The 14,913-nt window shown below is 38.7% G+C and overlaps 1 protein-coding gene across 5 annotated transcripts in view; it reads left to right on the top strand.

The window, feature by feature from the left end:
• The window catches only part of CAMK4 (calcium/calmodulin dependent protein kinase IV), a 171,428-nt gene that overhangs the window by 91,909 nt on the left and 64,606 nt on the right, over positions 1-14,913 (top strand). For all 5 annotated transcript variants that reach the window (XM_065045415.1, XM_005506235.4, XM_065045419.1 and 2 more), the window contains one exon: positions 14,274-14,346. In XM_065045415.1, the coding sequence (XP_064901487.1) occupies positions 14,274-14,346 (73 nt within the window). The remainder of the gene's footprint in view (positions 1-14,273; positions 14,347-14,913) is intronic.

Here is a 14,913-nt window from a genome sequence, read left to right as displayed (position 1 = left end):
CTCTGTTACCCTCACTGAGAAGAAGTTTCTTCTCATATTTAAGTGGAACCTCTTGTTCCAGTTTGAGCCCATTACCCCTTGTCCTACCGTTGGTCGTCACTGAGAAGAGCCTGGCTCCATCCTCACCCTTTTTTGTAATATTTATAATCATTAATGAGGTCACCCCTCAGTCTTCTCTTCTCCAAGCTAAAGAGACCCAGCTCCCTCAGCCTTTCCTCATAAGGCAGATGCTCCACTCCCTTCATCATCTTTGTTGCCCTGCACTGGACTCTCTCCAGCAGTTCCCTGTCCTTCTTGAACTGAGGGGCCCAGAAATGGACACTATATTCCAGATGCGGTCTAACCAATGCACAATAGAGGGAGAGGAGAACCTCTCTGGACCTACTAACCACCCCCCTTCTAATACAGCCCAGGATGCCACTGGCCTTCCTGGCCACAAGGGCACAGTGCTGGCTCATGGTCATCCTGCTGTCCACCAGGACCCCCAGGTCCCTTTCCCCTCACTGCTCTCTAACAGGTCATTCCCCAACTTATACTGAAACCTGGGGTTGTTCCTGCCCAGATGCAAGACTCTACACTTGCCCTTGTTATATTTCATTAAATTTCTCCCCGCCCAACTCTTCAGCCTGTCCAGGTCTCGCTGGATGGCAGCACAGCCTTCTGGTGTGTCAGCCACTCCTCCCAGTTTGGTGTCATCAGCAAACTTGCTGATAGTGCACTCTGTTCCCTCATCCAAGTCGTTGATGAATATATTGAATAGTACTGGTATCAGTACCGACCCTTGAGGCACTCCACTAGATACAGGCCTCCAAATAGATTCTGCCCCATTGATCACAACTCTCTGGCTTCTTTCCTTCAGCCAGTTCCCAGTCCACCTCACTACCCGATCATCCAGACTGCACTCCTTCAGTTCAGCTGTAAAGATGCTGTGGGAGACTGTGTCAAATGCTTTACTACCTCTGTTTTTGTTACAAAGGTTCTGCAATATGACTATTGAGTTTGCTCATGAGGCTGCACATGCTTGTAGTGTAGGTGCATATGCATAAAGCAAAATAATTTTGTAATATATTTTACTGGTAGGGATTTGTTTTTTTAGAGCAAGAGAGGATAGGAAAAGCTTTTGATGCTGGCTTGAGTAAAGCAGTTAAGTCACTAGCATTGATGATTTATAGCTCATGTGAGGACAGGTTATTTGATCTTCCTTCTTCTGTAACTAAAGTTTAGTATTTTAGAAGACTGTTATACAAATACACATCAAAGATTCAGAATGAAAGTACCTTTGACTTGAGAAAACAAAAGCATACTATTTTTTGTACCATGGTCATATCTACAACCTTCTATTTCTGAACAATAACAATAAAAGTGGGTGCCCCTGTAACATCTTTAGTTAGACAGATGAAAGGTGCATACACTCCCAGTACTCAGCCAAAACGATCAGGGGAAACGTGCTGCTGCAAGTTAAACAACCAGTGAGCATCCAGTCCCGAGCTAGAGAGGATCCTGTGCAAGATGTTACCCTTCATGTAGCCTCTATAGATCCACGCAGTTGGGTGGTTGGTTTGGTTTGGTTGGGTGGTTTCCAGGACAGCTGGATACTCTATAGAAGTCTTCGGTGAGAAGTGTTTACAAAGGGAAAACACAAATATGCAGTGAAATGGTTGGTTCCTGAGCAGCAACCATCTGTGTGGTAGCAGAATTGAAGATAAAAGACCTTGTGGGATCCAGGGTGTGGAATTGCATTATCTGATGAAACTAGGATTTAATATTAAGGCATTTACATCATCTCTAATCTACACTCATCAGTGATGATGGGATTTGAGCTATCGTATTATCTTTCCCAAAAAATTGTATTCTTAATCCAGTAGTGTGGCTGGGATGAGCTGTCTGTCATTTCCTGATGAGAAGCCGTTTAGTCACTTCCTAGAATTGCGGTGCCCCCTTGTGATGCTACAAATGAGCACTAATACCGTGGAGGTCTTCTAAATTCAGCATCTTCCTTTTCTCCATGTACAACAGAACTGGAAACTTTGGCAATAGAGTCCTCTCTGATCTCTGATTTGGAAAAAAAAACCTAATAAACTATTTTCAGTTTTTAAGTTAGTATTAGGAGTATTACTTCACTCTTCAGCCTTAAACCAAAATAATTTAAATAGTCAGCTGAGATATTTGCACTAGTCACTCCAATTAAGCATTAGCTGCCCCTTTCCTCTCTTTCAGCTGGGCTGAAGGATTTACACATGCATTGTGCTTTACAATGGCTTCTCTCTGAGTTTTAGGAAGGGGAAATTTAGCTTTCTGCCTTAGAGAAGACTTCCCCTCTTGTGCTTAATCCTTGCAATCCATACATCTTTTTATCATGCATGAAGGAAATGTTCTGACTTACAGAGAGGCCTTGTGCACTCTTTCCTCTTGTGCTTCCATGACTCCTGTCCCAGGAGAAAGCAAAACGACCCTGGAAAAATCTCCTGCTGCGTAGTGTGGTTGTGTCAGGTGTGGAGGGAGAGCTGTGACCCTGTCTTGAGATACACCCCATGGTTGTCCTCGAGACAAGACCTGTAGAGAGAGCATGTGGGCAAGCAGGACCCCAATGTGGCCAGGGTTTTAAGTACCTTTTATGTTCAGAGCACAGCTACATGACTTTGTAAACCACTCTCCACAGACAGGCAGCAAAGCAATTTTTGTGCTCTGGAGGATTTATGCTTATGCCTCTTTCAAAATAGCTGTCAGTAAATGATACGACTAGATGTATGACACAAACACATCTGCTCTCCTTACTGTAAACATCTCCATTGCTGTTACTGCTAATGCTGATAATATTCTGGTACTTTTTATATCAACTGTTTTATTGCTCTAGTTTTCTGCTGTCTGAGATGTCCACTTTTGAACAGTATCTGAGCTGCAGATGAGTGAGTTCTTTCATGTACATGTTCCCCTCATGAAGAAAATTTTATAAATAACCCAAGATCTGATTAGTTTTCTAGAAGCCTGTTAGCATTGCTGATGTGCTGGTTTCACCCCACTCTAACATAGAAGTTCTGGGTAATAAAATTATTCACTTCCTTCACCATACTTAATATTTCTGTCAAATCATCCACATTATTACTAGAATCAGCTTTCATTCTGACAGTTTTTCAGTTGTGTTACCCAAAAGGAGATAAATCGAAACAAAAGTATCATCTGAGTTAATGCAGCTGAAATAAGGTTGGTTTTGATTTTATTTTTAAAAATAAATCTGTTTCCTAGACTTCATAAATCACATTGTAGGTCATACCTTGACATATAATATTCTACCATCCCAAACAAAACAAATGTAACTCTACATTAAATTGGAAAAGTTTGTGTAAATTAGAATATTTATTGCCAGTTTGCATGATGGTTTTTGCCAACCAAGTAGGTGAGCATTGACACAAAGAGCTTTTGAAGTAAGATAGACCAATGGACGAACAGACCAAAACAGAGAGAAAAATGCAGTAACTCTATATTAACTGATATTCTAGTTCTTTCTAGATGGCATGTCTTCAGCCCAGTGCTGGAACATAGGTCTTTGACATTTGCTTGGCCCTTCTCTTCCATTCCTGCATGTTTAAAACAGACATGCATGGTTGAAGTGCATGCAAACCAGCCATGTTTTGCAGCACAAAATGTCTACTCTACTTTAACCTCATTTTAGGCAGAATTCCTGCAGGTTCATAAGAATAGTTAGACTCTCTCTTTTTTCAGCTTCGAATGATACCGTCTATGCATACATTCTCCTTGTCTGTACTTCGGCCTCTTGACCACAAACTCTTCTGTTTCTTTCTTCTTATTAAGGGTACCAAGCATTGTCTAAAAATATTGCTTACAGCTGACAGTTTGTCGAGGCACTTCTATTTCAAATTTCATATAAGTCCCTCTGAAATATAGATTCAAGCTACTATGATATTCTTTTGTGGAACATAAATTAATAAAGAAATTAATTACTTTTTCCAAAGAACTTGACTTTTTAAGAGATGTGTGAATGATTAGCTCTCACAGACAAAATTTCCTGAAGCCTTCCAGGCTTCAGGCACACCTTGTTTCTGCTTGGGGAAATTAGAATGCTAAGGAACATCAAAAAGAATCAAGGAATTAATCAGTCCTAAAATGGAGGTCTTTTATAAACTAATGACAGAGTAGCATCTTTTGTTTGTTTCTGAGCTCTGATTTCTTTGTGTAGTGGCAGTCTGTCTTCTGCACAGGGGTCAGAGTAGTCCTTTGGACTCTATTTCACATGAGGAAGTTACAGTCCTCTCACTCAGGACTTGGGCGGGGGGGCGGGGAAGTCTTGACTACAGTAATTATGCTCTATTCTCTGAAATCAGAAGACAACACACAAATTAGCTCTGGGAAAAAGTGCTCCCTGATGTTAGAATAGCTCATTTAGTGTCTCCTGATTTCAGCTGCAGTAATGATAAAAAACAGTGATGTAAGAATAAATAAAGAATTGTGCGTTAATGCTCGTTTGTAGCCTTTCCAATGTAATTTAGTATTTCCTTCCTGTACAGAGTTGTAATAATGCCCTTACACTTTTTTGTGGTCAGTGCCTTATCTTTTGTCACTGGACAGAATTACTCTAAGTCAGTATCTGCCAACTACATTATTCTCTTCAGAATGAGAAATACAAATGATTTTTTGTAAATGTTTGTGCATAGGACACTACTTACAGTGTGGTTAATTAGGTGAAACACTAGGTTCCAGAGAAAATAAACTTGCAGCTTTATGAATTACTAAATGACTCCAGAAATGATGATGGTGCAATTATAATACTGTCTGGCTTCCTGCTACTTTTTAAATGTGAACTGATGTGACATTAAACTCACCTGGTTCTTAACTCCACTGTGGAAGGCTTTTTATTTAAAAAAAAAAATTAATTTAAAATGTCCTCTTGCCTTTTGTTGTTGTTACTTGAGATACCTTTTCAGGAATTGTTAGCATGGGTGTATCCTAGTTGGGACCAGCCTGTATGTTGCTAGCCCACTGTGGGAACTGGGCAAGCCTTTTGGAGGTAGGACGTATCAGTCCCTGTGAAGCTCTTTAGTGTGCTATGTATTCTTAATACCAAGACTACTTCTGATCAGAGCATCTCTGACGTATGTTTTCTTGTTTTTTTGTCATAGCCTCCTTGCTGTGATATAGATACGCATGGTCTGGATGCCAGGCAGACTAGGAGAGATACTTCTGTTAAATTAAATAGGAAGCTGTTCAAGACATAACTGATCTCCTGAATTATCAACAAATGTAGCTTTCATATTTTTTTGAAATGCAGAGAGGTTTTAACAGCCCTGTGCAAGTGACAAGTTGAGGTATACATACCTACAGCCTATATAGCTGTAGCCTACACGTATGTATGCAGGAAGTCTCTGACTGACTTGAAAGCTAATGGTGTGTCTTCTGTGCCTTAATTCAACACCTTCCTTGAGATTATAAAATCACTTAGGATGTGAGGGCTTTGTACATTTTGTCTCTCGTTGCTTTTTCTATGTACATCATGATGAGAGTATAAAGGGAAACAAGAATATTTTAGGAAGAAATACAGTTATCCTAAATATTTGGAGCCCCAAAATGCTTGTCCTAAATGATAGTTAAATTGTGATTTTGTTTTGTTTTGTTTTGTTTTGTTTTGTTTTTTTATGAAAGCCTGAAAAGTGAATCTTTTTCAAACAATGTACTTCTCAGTTCAACACTGAACTTCAGCTGCTGCAGTAAGTAATGTATCACACATTCATGCACTGTAAGAGGTGCCAAGGCCACCAAAGGAGGACTGGAACAGGTGAACACGAAATAATCCTGAGCTGAATAATAACAATGATGTGAATAAGCTTATGAATTGTAACATAGAGGCATATAAGCACAACGTATGTTATGCAAGCAGTGCCCAGTTTCAGAATTTGATGGCCATTTGTTTCATTCTTGAAGGGAAGTAAGCAATGTACCAGAGTGAGTTCCAGGGCAATGTGTTTAAATTGTCCTGGCAGGTACATCTGTGCTGGTTTGGCATAAAGGGCTGGCTGTCCACCTTAGCTCAGACACTATCCTTCAACCATCCTTGGAGATTCATGGTCTTGGGTTTTGTTTCTTAAACACTTCTGTTATCTTCTTATCTTCACTATACTAGTGACTCTTCAGTCTGGTACAATAAATGCATTCAGATGCAATATTAGGAAAAACTTTCTTTCTGCAAATTTGGCCCGAATCTGTATGCCTTGTTCCCAGCAGATAGAGAGAAGGTGAATACTTCTTAGTTTATGGCAAACTTTCAAGCAATGGAAGACTGCAGAATACTATATATTCACAGTCCCTGTAAACTTTCATCCCTGGTCATGTGTTTTTTGTGTCAATTACTGTTCATTGAACCTCCTTCAAGTTCCCACATCCATCTTATAACGTGGTACCCTTAGCTAGACAAAGAAATCCAATGGAAGCCTCACTGGTTCTTGTCAGAGTGTCTTCGTTAGTATCTTCAGTGCTGCTCCTTCCCTCTCTCCAGGCCACTGCCTTCTTTGCAAGCTGCCAACAATGCTTCTCTTTGCCCCCTCCCTGTTGCTCACCAGACAGGAGCTGTGAAATGCTGAAATAATTCAGTTTGTTGCATTGCCTCACACAGTCATTTACACAGAAACTTTTGTTTGAGAGAGAAGTTTGAGCTGCTAGTTCATGAACACTGTGGTTTCACAACATCTAGAAATAAAGACTATTATTTAAAAAAAAAAAAAATCTGCTAAAATTAAGCTCCTGAAAGGTGAACCTGTCTTTTTGAGAATGATGGGCACAGGACTGTTCTTATTAATTTCACTGCAGACACATGGATCTTACTTTTGAAGGTAAGGCCATTTGCTCAATCTTACCCAGGCTTTTATTGTATAATTCCTGATTTTCCTACAAGATTCCTCTAGTTCTGTGAGTGTTGTAGGAACACTGTGTAGGAAGAAGAAATAAAGAGGGGAAAAGAAACCCTGGTATGAGATAAAAGAAGCATGCAAACTTTCTCTAAATTCTCCTGCATGACGCATTTATCAGAAACTGCCTCTTACTTAATAACGGTGGATGGGATATAGTTTTCCTGAATGACTGCAATGCTGCATTTCATTTCTGAACAAGGTATTGAAGAAAAACGTCTAGTTTGTTTGACTTTGATTCAGATCCAAACCCATTTCTGTATTTCCCACTATCCTTCTTCAGATCATGTGCAGGCAGTTTGAGCCATTAGTAACAGCTAGTTTGCAGTGAATTATGAAAATGATCGTAAAATAAGGGAGACTCAGCAAACTGAGTCAGAGTTACTTTTTGATATTTATTACTCTTCAATGCTGTATTATGGAAAATACGTAAATATTTAGAGAGAAATCTTTCTTTTTTAACTAAATAAATGCATCAAAGCAACAAGGATTTAGAATCATCTCATTACAGCTATGAGCCAATAGATATGTGAATCAATAATTTATTGAGAAAGTGTTCCTCATGGAAACCTTTCTGCTGTTGAATAGAGTGGTCTTTTCTTTTCCTCTTCCTGCTAATTTTCAGTCTCACTTTACTTTGTAGAAATCTTTTAATTTCATTGTAATGAAATGTAAGAATTTACATAAGAATTAAGTGATTGTGTACAGAAAAAATCTCTATGACAACCAAAGAATTTTAGGTAGATTAACATTTATTATATAAAACCAAATATTTTTTAAAATTCTTAGCACATCCTGACATTGGAACAGATCTTGTGTTTATGTAGGCCAGTGTCTTGCTTGAGACTATACATGATTTTACAGGATGCAGCCCACTGGCATGCTGTGGTATAAGAGTTTTGGAGAAACGCTAGCTAGAGGCAGAGTGAAAATGACCCTAAAAAGAGTGATGGCTTTTTTTGATATTGCAGTTTTATAAAGGATGATCTAAAAAGCAAATACAGATATGGCATGTAGGGAAAAAAAAAAAAAACAAAACCAACAATGTTGGGAACTGATAAAGTAAGTAAAAATTTTACCATTTTGGGAGGCTAAATGTTGCAAATTCTAGAGTAACTGTTTAGATTTATTAGCATAAAACTAAGTGCACTTACCACTCTGAGATAAGGAAAGCAAGAAACAGACTTTATGTGCTCAGATTTAAGGCAAGGCTGGAGGATAGATAGGGTGGCCTGTGTGGGAGGGAAGCAGAGAAGTAAAGCTAAGAATAGGAGAACTAGTCCATTTAGAGTGTAGGGGAGGAAACAGTAAGTTTGTTAAAGTGGGTAGGGTAAGATTTAAAATTCTCTTGATCACAAGGAATCATGAGAACAGCTTGTGTTTAAAATTGCAAGAATAGTCATTGCTCTGGATTCCCATACCCTAGAAAAACAAGAGAGTTTGGTTTCAAGGTCAGGGAGAGAGGTGGTTAAGTTCCCATTTCTTCTGTCATGTGGTTCCTCTTCCATGTTGCTTTTTCTACCCACTAGCCAGGCACTCTCGATTACAAGTTTGAGGAGCTGTTCTAGCACAAGACTTGGAGTGGCTCTGCAGACTGTGCTGCCTGGGGAAGGACATACAACCCCTCCTTAGTCTTAGCTGAGAGGTCTCATTGCCAGGGCACCTGCCAGTGCTGACCAAGACTTTAAGATACTGGTAGTCTTGCATGAGGAGGTGTGTGCCATCAATGACTATTCCAGTCTGGCATTGGATGAGTCCTCTGCTTGTTTAAAGCAGGTTGCTGGGTGCGCTTGATTGGTTTTTTTTACCACTGCATGTGTGGAAGCACTGTTTCTCTTGCTGGATTTGCAAAGATCTGGCCCTTGGTTTTGTTAGTCATTGAAAAATCAAACGCAATGCCTAGTCCTTCTGTGATGAAACACTTGTTAGTTTTTGTAGGAGGTTGATTGTTTCCACTTGTTGCCTAACATATTTGCCATTACTCATCAGATACATGTATTCCACTCAACTGTAAAATTGTATATCAATATAATTTTAATACTGCCCTGAAAATTGATTCTAAAATGACTCATTGGGATTCCCCATCTCTTTCCTCATTGATTTTCAGATCAAATATGTTTAGTTTAACAGGACTATGCTTGTTCTTTTTTTTTTTTTTTCTACCACTAATAAAGTGTCTGTAGAGCAAGTGTGGCCAGAAAACTTGCGGTACTTGCAGGGAACAGAAATACTAGAAAGTCTGGCTGGAAGTTGGCAAGCCTTACTGCAAATTATGAAAAAACTGGAATTCATACATATGTTTGATGATGACGTGGAAGCTGCCAAATTTCAACTGCCTGCTGTGTTTAAGAGGGCATACATCACGAGAAATATATTATACCTTTTCCACAGGCTTGCTGGGCAGTGTGACGCTGGGGGTGGTTTTGCTCTGTACTAAATTTGTTACACCTCCTTCACCTGATAGCACAAGGCTTTTCCACTTCTGAGCTTCAGCAGCAGCTGAGAGGGCATTATCATTGCTTTAGTGGGGGGGCCATGGGCTGTGAGTCGGGGCCGTGGTGGGGTGGGCTCTGCTGGGTGACTGGAGTCTGCAGGCAGGCTTGGGTGTGCATGGCACCATGTGGAGTGGGGCTGTTCCCAAGGGGCATCTCCATCTCCAGCAGTAGTGGGAAGGAGGAGTGAGGGACCTTTAGGAAACACTTCCCTGCTTCTTTTTATAGAAAGAGCTGGATTTGTCTTCAATATGTTCACATGTACAAGATTAAAACAGGTGGTGTTTTAGGAGACCTGCAGTTACTATCCATCAGTACGTACTCTGTTAGATGTGGGTCTCACTGTCTACAAGTGTAAACAATGGAATCAGCATATTTCAAGAAATGTGTACACACAAGCGTGAAAAGTGATTCTACAGAAATGTAATTAGAATATGAGTCATTTGTTTCATCAACATGGCATTTTTTCTTGCTCTAGAATGTCATCTTCAATTTGAAGTGGTCTTGAATTTCTTGGTTGGTTGTGACCCAAAATTCAGTGCTTTTCCAAGGTGTTGGGTTTTTTGTTTGGTTGGTTGGTTGGTTTATTTGGTTGGTTTGGTTTTGTTTTGTTTCCTTTGGCTTTAAGCATTTCTGTATCACTTCTTCTTAATTCCCTGCTGTCTTCCACATAGTTTTTCTCTCCAGCACTCTTTTGGCCTACCTGGTTCTTTCATTTGCATATCAAAGAGAGTATTTAATTAGTTCCTTATCGTTGCTGTTATTGTCTTTCTGTCCTTTCTGCCAAGGTTTAGTCTTTCTTCATCCATGCTTTTCTTTAAGATCATTCTGTAAACTAGGTATAAATAATTGGTTTTGCTTTCATAATAATGAAATAAGACATTTCTGTAGGTTTCCTTCCTGCTATGGAAAAAAGGGCAATGAGTCATTGTTAATCTGCAGGCTGAAATTGAAAAAGCATTTTAAAGAAGCTTCATTGGTCTCAGGTATGAGAGTTGTTATAATAAAGCAAACTGGCACACCTACCATTTGTCCTATGTAAACTATCACAGGTAGGATGCAAAAAATAGATACACAGATGATCCCTCAGCATTATTACAGGACCAAAACTACAGGATAATTTTCTTTCAGTACTCTTCCTTACTGCCTAATAGCCAGGTTTTAAAGCGGAGTGTCCTTAGAAATAGATTTTCATCTTCAGCAAGAGGAATGTCTATTTTCATTTACTGCTGTTACAGAAGATTATGTTTTCTACTTGCTAAATTATTGCTAATTAAGAATTAGGTTTGTATTCTCAGTAACTCTGGACTCCAGACTTCTGAAAACCTAGGAAGTTAACTGCATGTGATATCAGCCCTAATTGGCTTGCCAGTGCATGTTATTCACATGTAGCATCAGCGGATAAGTCATGTGCATTGCACAGTAATTCTACAGTTGGCTTCTATTGCTTTCCTGAAACATGGGTCCATGCTTCATTACATTTGTTTACTGCAAAGTGTAAATTCACAATGGCTTCATCTTCAGGGTCTGGGCACTTCTTCTGTTATATGTTTAATGTAAATAATGAGATCAGTATCCTATCCTTACCAACATATAGTTCTTTAACCTCAGAGTGGACTGGTCTTGTACCTTCTGTGGTAAGATGGCAGTCTTGAGCATCTCTTTGGTCTCTTTTGTTTCCAGCAGTCAGGTAATTGGTAATTTTCTTTCCTGCATTGGTTGGGCACTGAGAGGAAGCTAGAACCTCCTATTTTCCTTGATTTTGTTGAGTGGAAAAGAAGTTGGCTGCATTTAAGAGATGGGTTACCATATTGTAAAATTAGAAATTTGTTGGATAAAGGGAGAAATGTAAATTTGATTGTAACTGCATTGCCACATATTTCTCCAATCTTCAGTCACATATGTTGGAAAATCAGAGAATTTCAAATCCTGTTAAAACCTTAAAACCTTCTGCCCTCAGGTGTTTCTGAGGTCAGGTGCATAAGGGCTTCCTGCAGCTCTTGGACTCGAGGCCTGGGCAGAGTGGCCCATTCACAGGGGACGTATGCCTGAGTGATGGCGTAATTAAGCCCAGCACGCTCCTGGCAGCTCAGCCTACATGCAGAACTTCCACAGCAATGCCTGTCTTTGCTGCAGTGCACTGTGAAATATATTCCAAAATCTGTGGCAGTTTGAAAGTAGAGAGTTGAACTAATACAGTACTTTTTGGTTTTACTACCTTGTGACCAGATTTGATTTTTTTTTATGATCTCCTGTGCCATACTAAATGTTGTAGGCTTAACAGAATGATTATGTCAATGTCTTTAATACATGGAATCCTGTAAAACAAGGACAGTGTTTTAACATGCTTCTTGTGCCATGATCGGAGGAGCAAGTTAGCACTCAAAATACCAGCAGGGAAGGGGGAAAGTGGAATGTGGGCAAGATGTACATTCTCAGAAATGCTTATAGATGCTACAGATAAGAACCTGCTGGCTGACACTGATTGCTTTATTTGAATTAAAAAGGAGGAGGAAGCCAAACCAGTATATTTAGGGGAACAAAGGCTCAAGCAAGAGGGTCACTAGGCTTAGGTCTCAGTGTGTGATCTACCAGAGGAAGATGATTTAGCTTGAAATAGCTGAGGAGGAATCTTAGTTTCAGGCATAATGTAGTGCTTTATTGTGCAATTTGTGATTTCTGGTAATCTCTTTCCTAAACTTGAAGTTAAATGCCTAACATAATGTCTCATTGAGTAAACTTTTATTGGTTTTACCCTTGTGCTGGTAAGTTCAAGTAAAACTTTACCTGGTGGTTTAAACAGATGACCAATGCAGGGGAAGGGCTGGAGGTGCCAAAATGAAAAAAAGGTAAAGCACTGTGTATGTGATGGTAGCTGAAGGGCTGCCAGAAAAAATGTTCTAGAAATAAGGCAAAATAATTATGCAGCCAAGAAATCATGGCAAAATAGAAGAAATCCTGCTTGAGAGTGGTTGCTTGCTGCTACTGATGCCACATGCAGACTTAGTTATCTGTGAGCACCATTATTGTTAAGGTAAAGTAATTGCAGCTTGTTAGAAATATCCCTGTATAGGCTATTTTCCACAGTGCCACACTTGATATATCTGTTTCTGGTGGATTATTATCTTTGCATTGTTTTTTATTGCACTTAACCTTTTAATGAGTATGTAGTAGTGCTTTTCACATGTACATTAGTCAACACATTTTCTGTCGGCTTTTGTAAAGCTGTAAGGAGTTGCATTGAGGATAACTCAATGTGAGTCTGTTACTTCAGAGAAGAGGAGTGATAAAAAGATACTGCAGAACAGGGAAAGTGGGGAGAAAAGAGTACGTTCTTCTTGCCACAGGAAGAGTCTGTTTCTGAACTCTTAGGCAGAAGGTCGTTCCAGCAACTTTTGGCTTCAGATGTTACAGGCTTCTTGCTCTCCTGCTTCATGGGGATTTTAGGGCATTGTCTTGTAAAACTGGCTTGTGTGCTTGCAGGAGATCATTTTATAAAATATCTCATAGGTACCACAGATTCTGTTCCTAGACAACATCTGTCTCTGTTTTCTTGGACTTTGAAAAATGAATGTGGTAAAAAAATCAAAACTTCAGGTCAAAGATCTGATGTTTAAGGTAACTCTCTGAAGGAGAATTATTGTAGTTCAAAATTTTTGTGTGTAGTTAAATACATTAGTAAAGAAAACCTGTTGGATATCTTAAATGGAGCATGTACATGTTAATGATAGATCCTTCTTTTATTAACTTCTTATATGTCATTGTGTAAATCTATATTTTTCAATGACTCTGTTTAACTGAACTGTGCATTTATGTAATGTTTCGTTCTGTAATAGCAATTCTTGGAGAATTTGGGATGCAAATCCTGCATTACAGTAACAAAGCTGGGCTTTGGTAGACCAACCCAGAAATCTGTATTCACCTTTGTTGCCCTTTCTATGCGGCATAGCATACAACATGTTGAAATACACTACTTCAGAACAATATCCTAACACAGAAAATTATTTTTTTTCTTAATGTTTTTATATCATGGTACAGTTTCAGGGAGATAACATTATCAAAGAATAAAGTTGAGATTTTGTTTATTTCTACAAGACTGAATTGATGTAAAAGCAAAGGTAGAAATAACACCAGTTTTGCAGGATCTTCAGAAGTCGTAAATACTACTGAATTCAACATAAGCTCACATGGTCAGCACATTTACAAAATAAAGCTATTACTTATTTTCTATACAAAATATACATATCATACTGGCTATTTATGTTATGAAGAAAAAAAAAAAACAAAGGTAGTTTTAGTTTTAATAAAACTGTGTTTCTTTGACTACAGAGACTCCATTTTTGTACTGATGAGGAAAAAAAGTCAGTTGTTCGGTCCATTATACTTGAGGGATAAGTTGAAGCTAGTCAATTTTTACATCAACCTTTTCCCTTGAAAAAATTGGGTCTGTATGTGCATGGCACAGTGCTTTTGTTAATAACTAACTAAATAATTAAGGAGGAAGGGAAGTTTACGTTAAATATAAAAGTGAAAAAACAGTTCCTAAGGGATACCTAGTTTTATCGGACAGTAATTCAAATTCCCTGAATTTGAAAAAATTACAAAACCTTTCAATTGAATGTGCATATATTATGAACTTCTTATCTAGTGGATCTTTTATCTGCAGTTTTTCATTTAACTGAGAATCAAAAGTAACCTGAATTGCAAAACCATTTCTTTCTATTCTTTGGGGGGCACTCCAGAGTCCTGATCGTATTTAAATTTGATTGTTTTCTAGCTCATTTTTTAAAAGAAGCTTTTGCCTGCACGGATTATTTACCTTAATGCATAATCCTGAACACAATTTCTTTTGTTGCTTTTTTTGTAGGATTGTGGAAAAGGGTTACTACAGTGAACGAGATGCTGCTGATGCTGTTAAACAAATCCTGGAGGCAGTTGCTGTGAGTATTATCTAGCATTATATGCTCAACACCTAATCTTTCACCTATAGTGGCTCAGTAAATACTTACATGTGAAAGAAGCAGAGTTTGATCGATACAGTCCACACAAGTTCTCTCCTATAATTAATTTTGTATTTTTTATTTAAGGTAGTGTCACTTCGAAGGGCAAGAAGTTGCTTTGTATGGCAGGCAACAATACATTTAATGCTCAATTCATCTGTTACAGTGGGGAGGGCATGTCCAGTCTCAGAAACTTGTAGAGTTCAGCACTAATCATTTTAGCCCCAAAAGCAAGTTGAAATCACTTATATAATCTCTCATTCATTTTTTGTAGAGTACATCTCAGTAATTTATTTGGAACATTAAACAAAAGAGAGTGCATTACTTTTCCTCTCAACTTAAAAGGATAATAGATTGGCTGAACTTTAGCTGGTGTAAAAAGTAAGAAGAATTTGAGGCAGAGGCTCTTCAGAATATTGCCATGAAAATAGTTAAGCTTTATTTGCAGTTGTTGCCTGAAAGTGACCCATCACAGTTTTTGCCACTATGCAGGAGTATTTATATAAA

Source organism: Columba livia, chromosome Z (assembly GCF_036013475.1).
Source record: "Columba livia isolate bColLiv1 breed racing homer chromosome Z, bColLiv1.pat.W.v2, whole genome shotgun sequence".
Classification (NCBI taxonomy): Eukaryota; Metazoa; Chordata; class Aves; order Columbiformes; family Columbidae; genus Columba; species Columba livia.
This window is presented reverse-complemented; position numbering and strand designations above follow the sequence as displayed.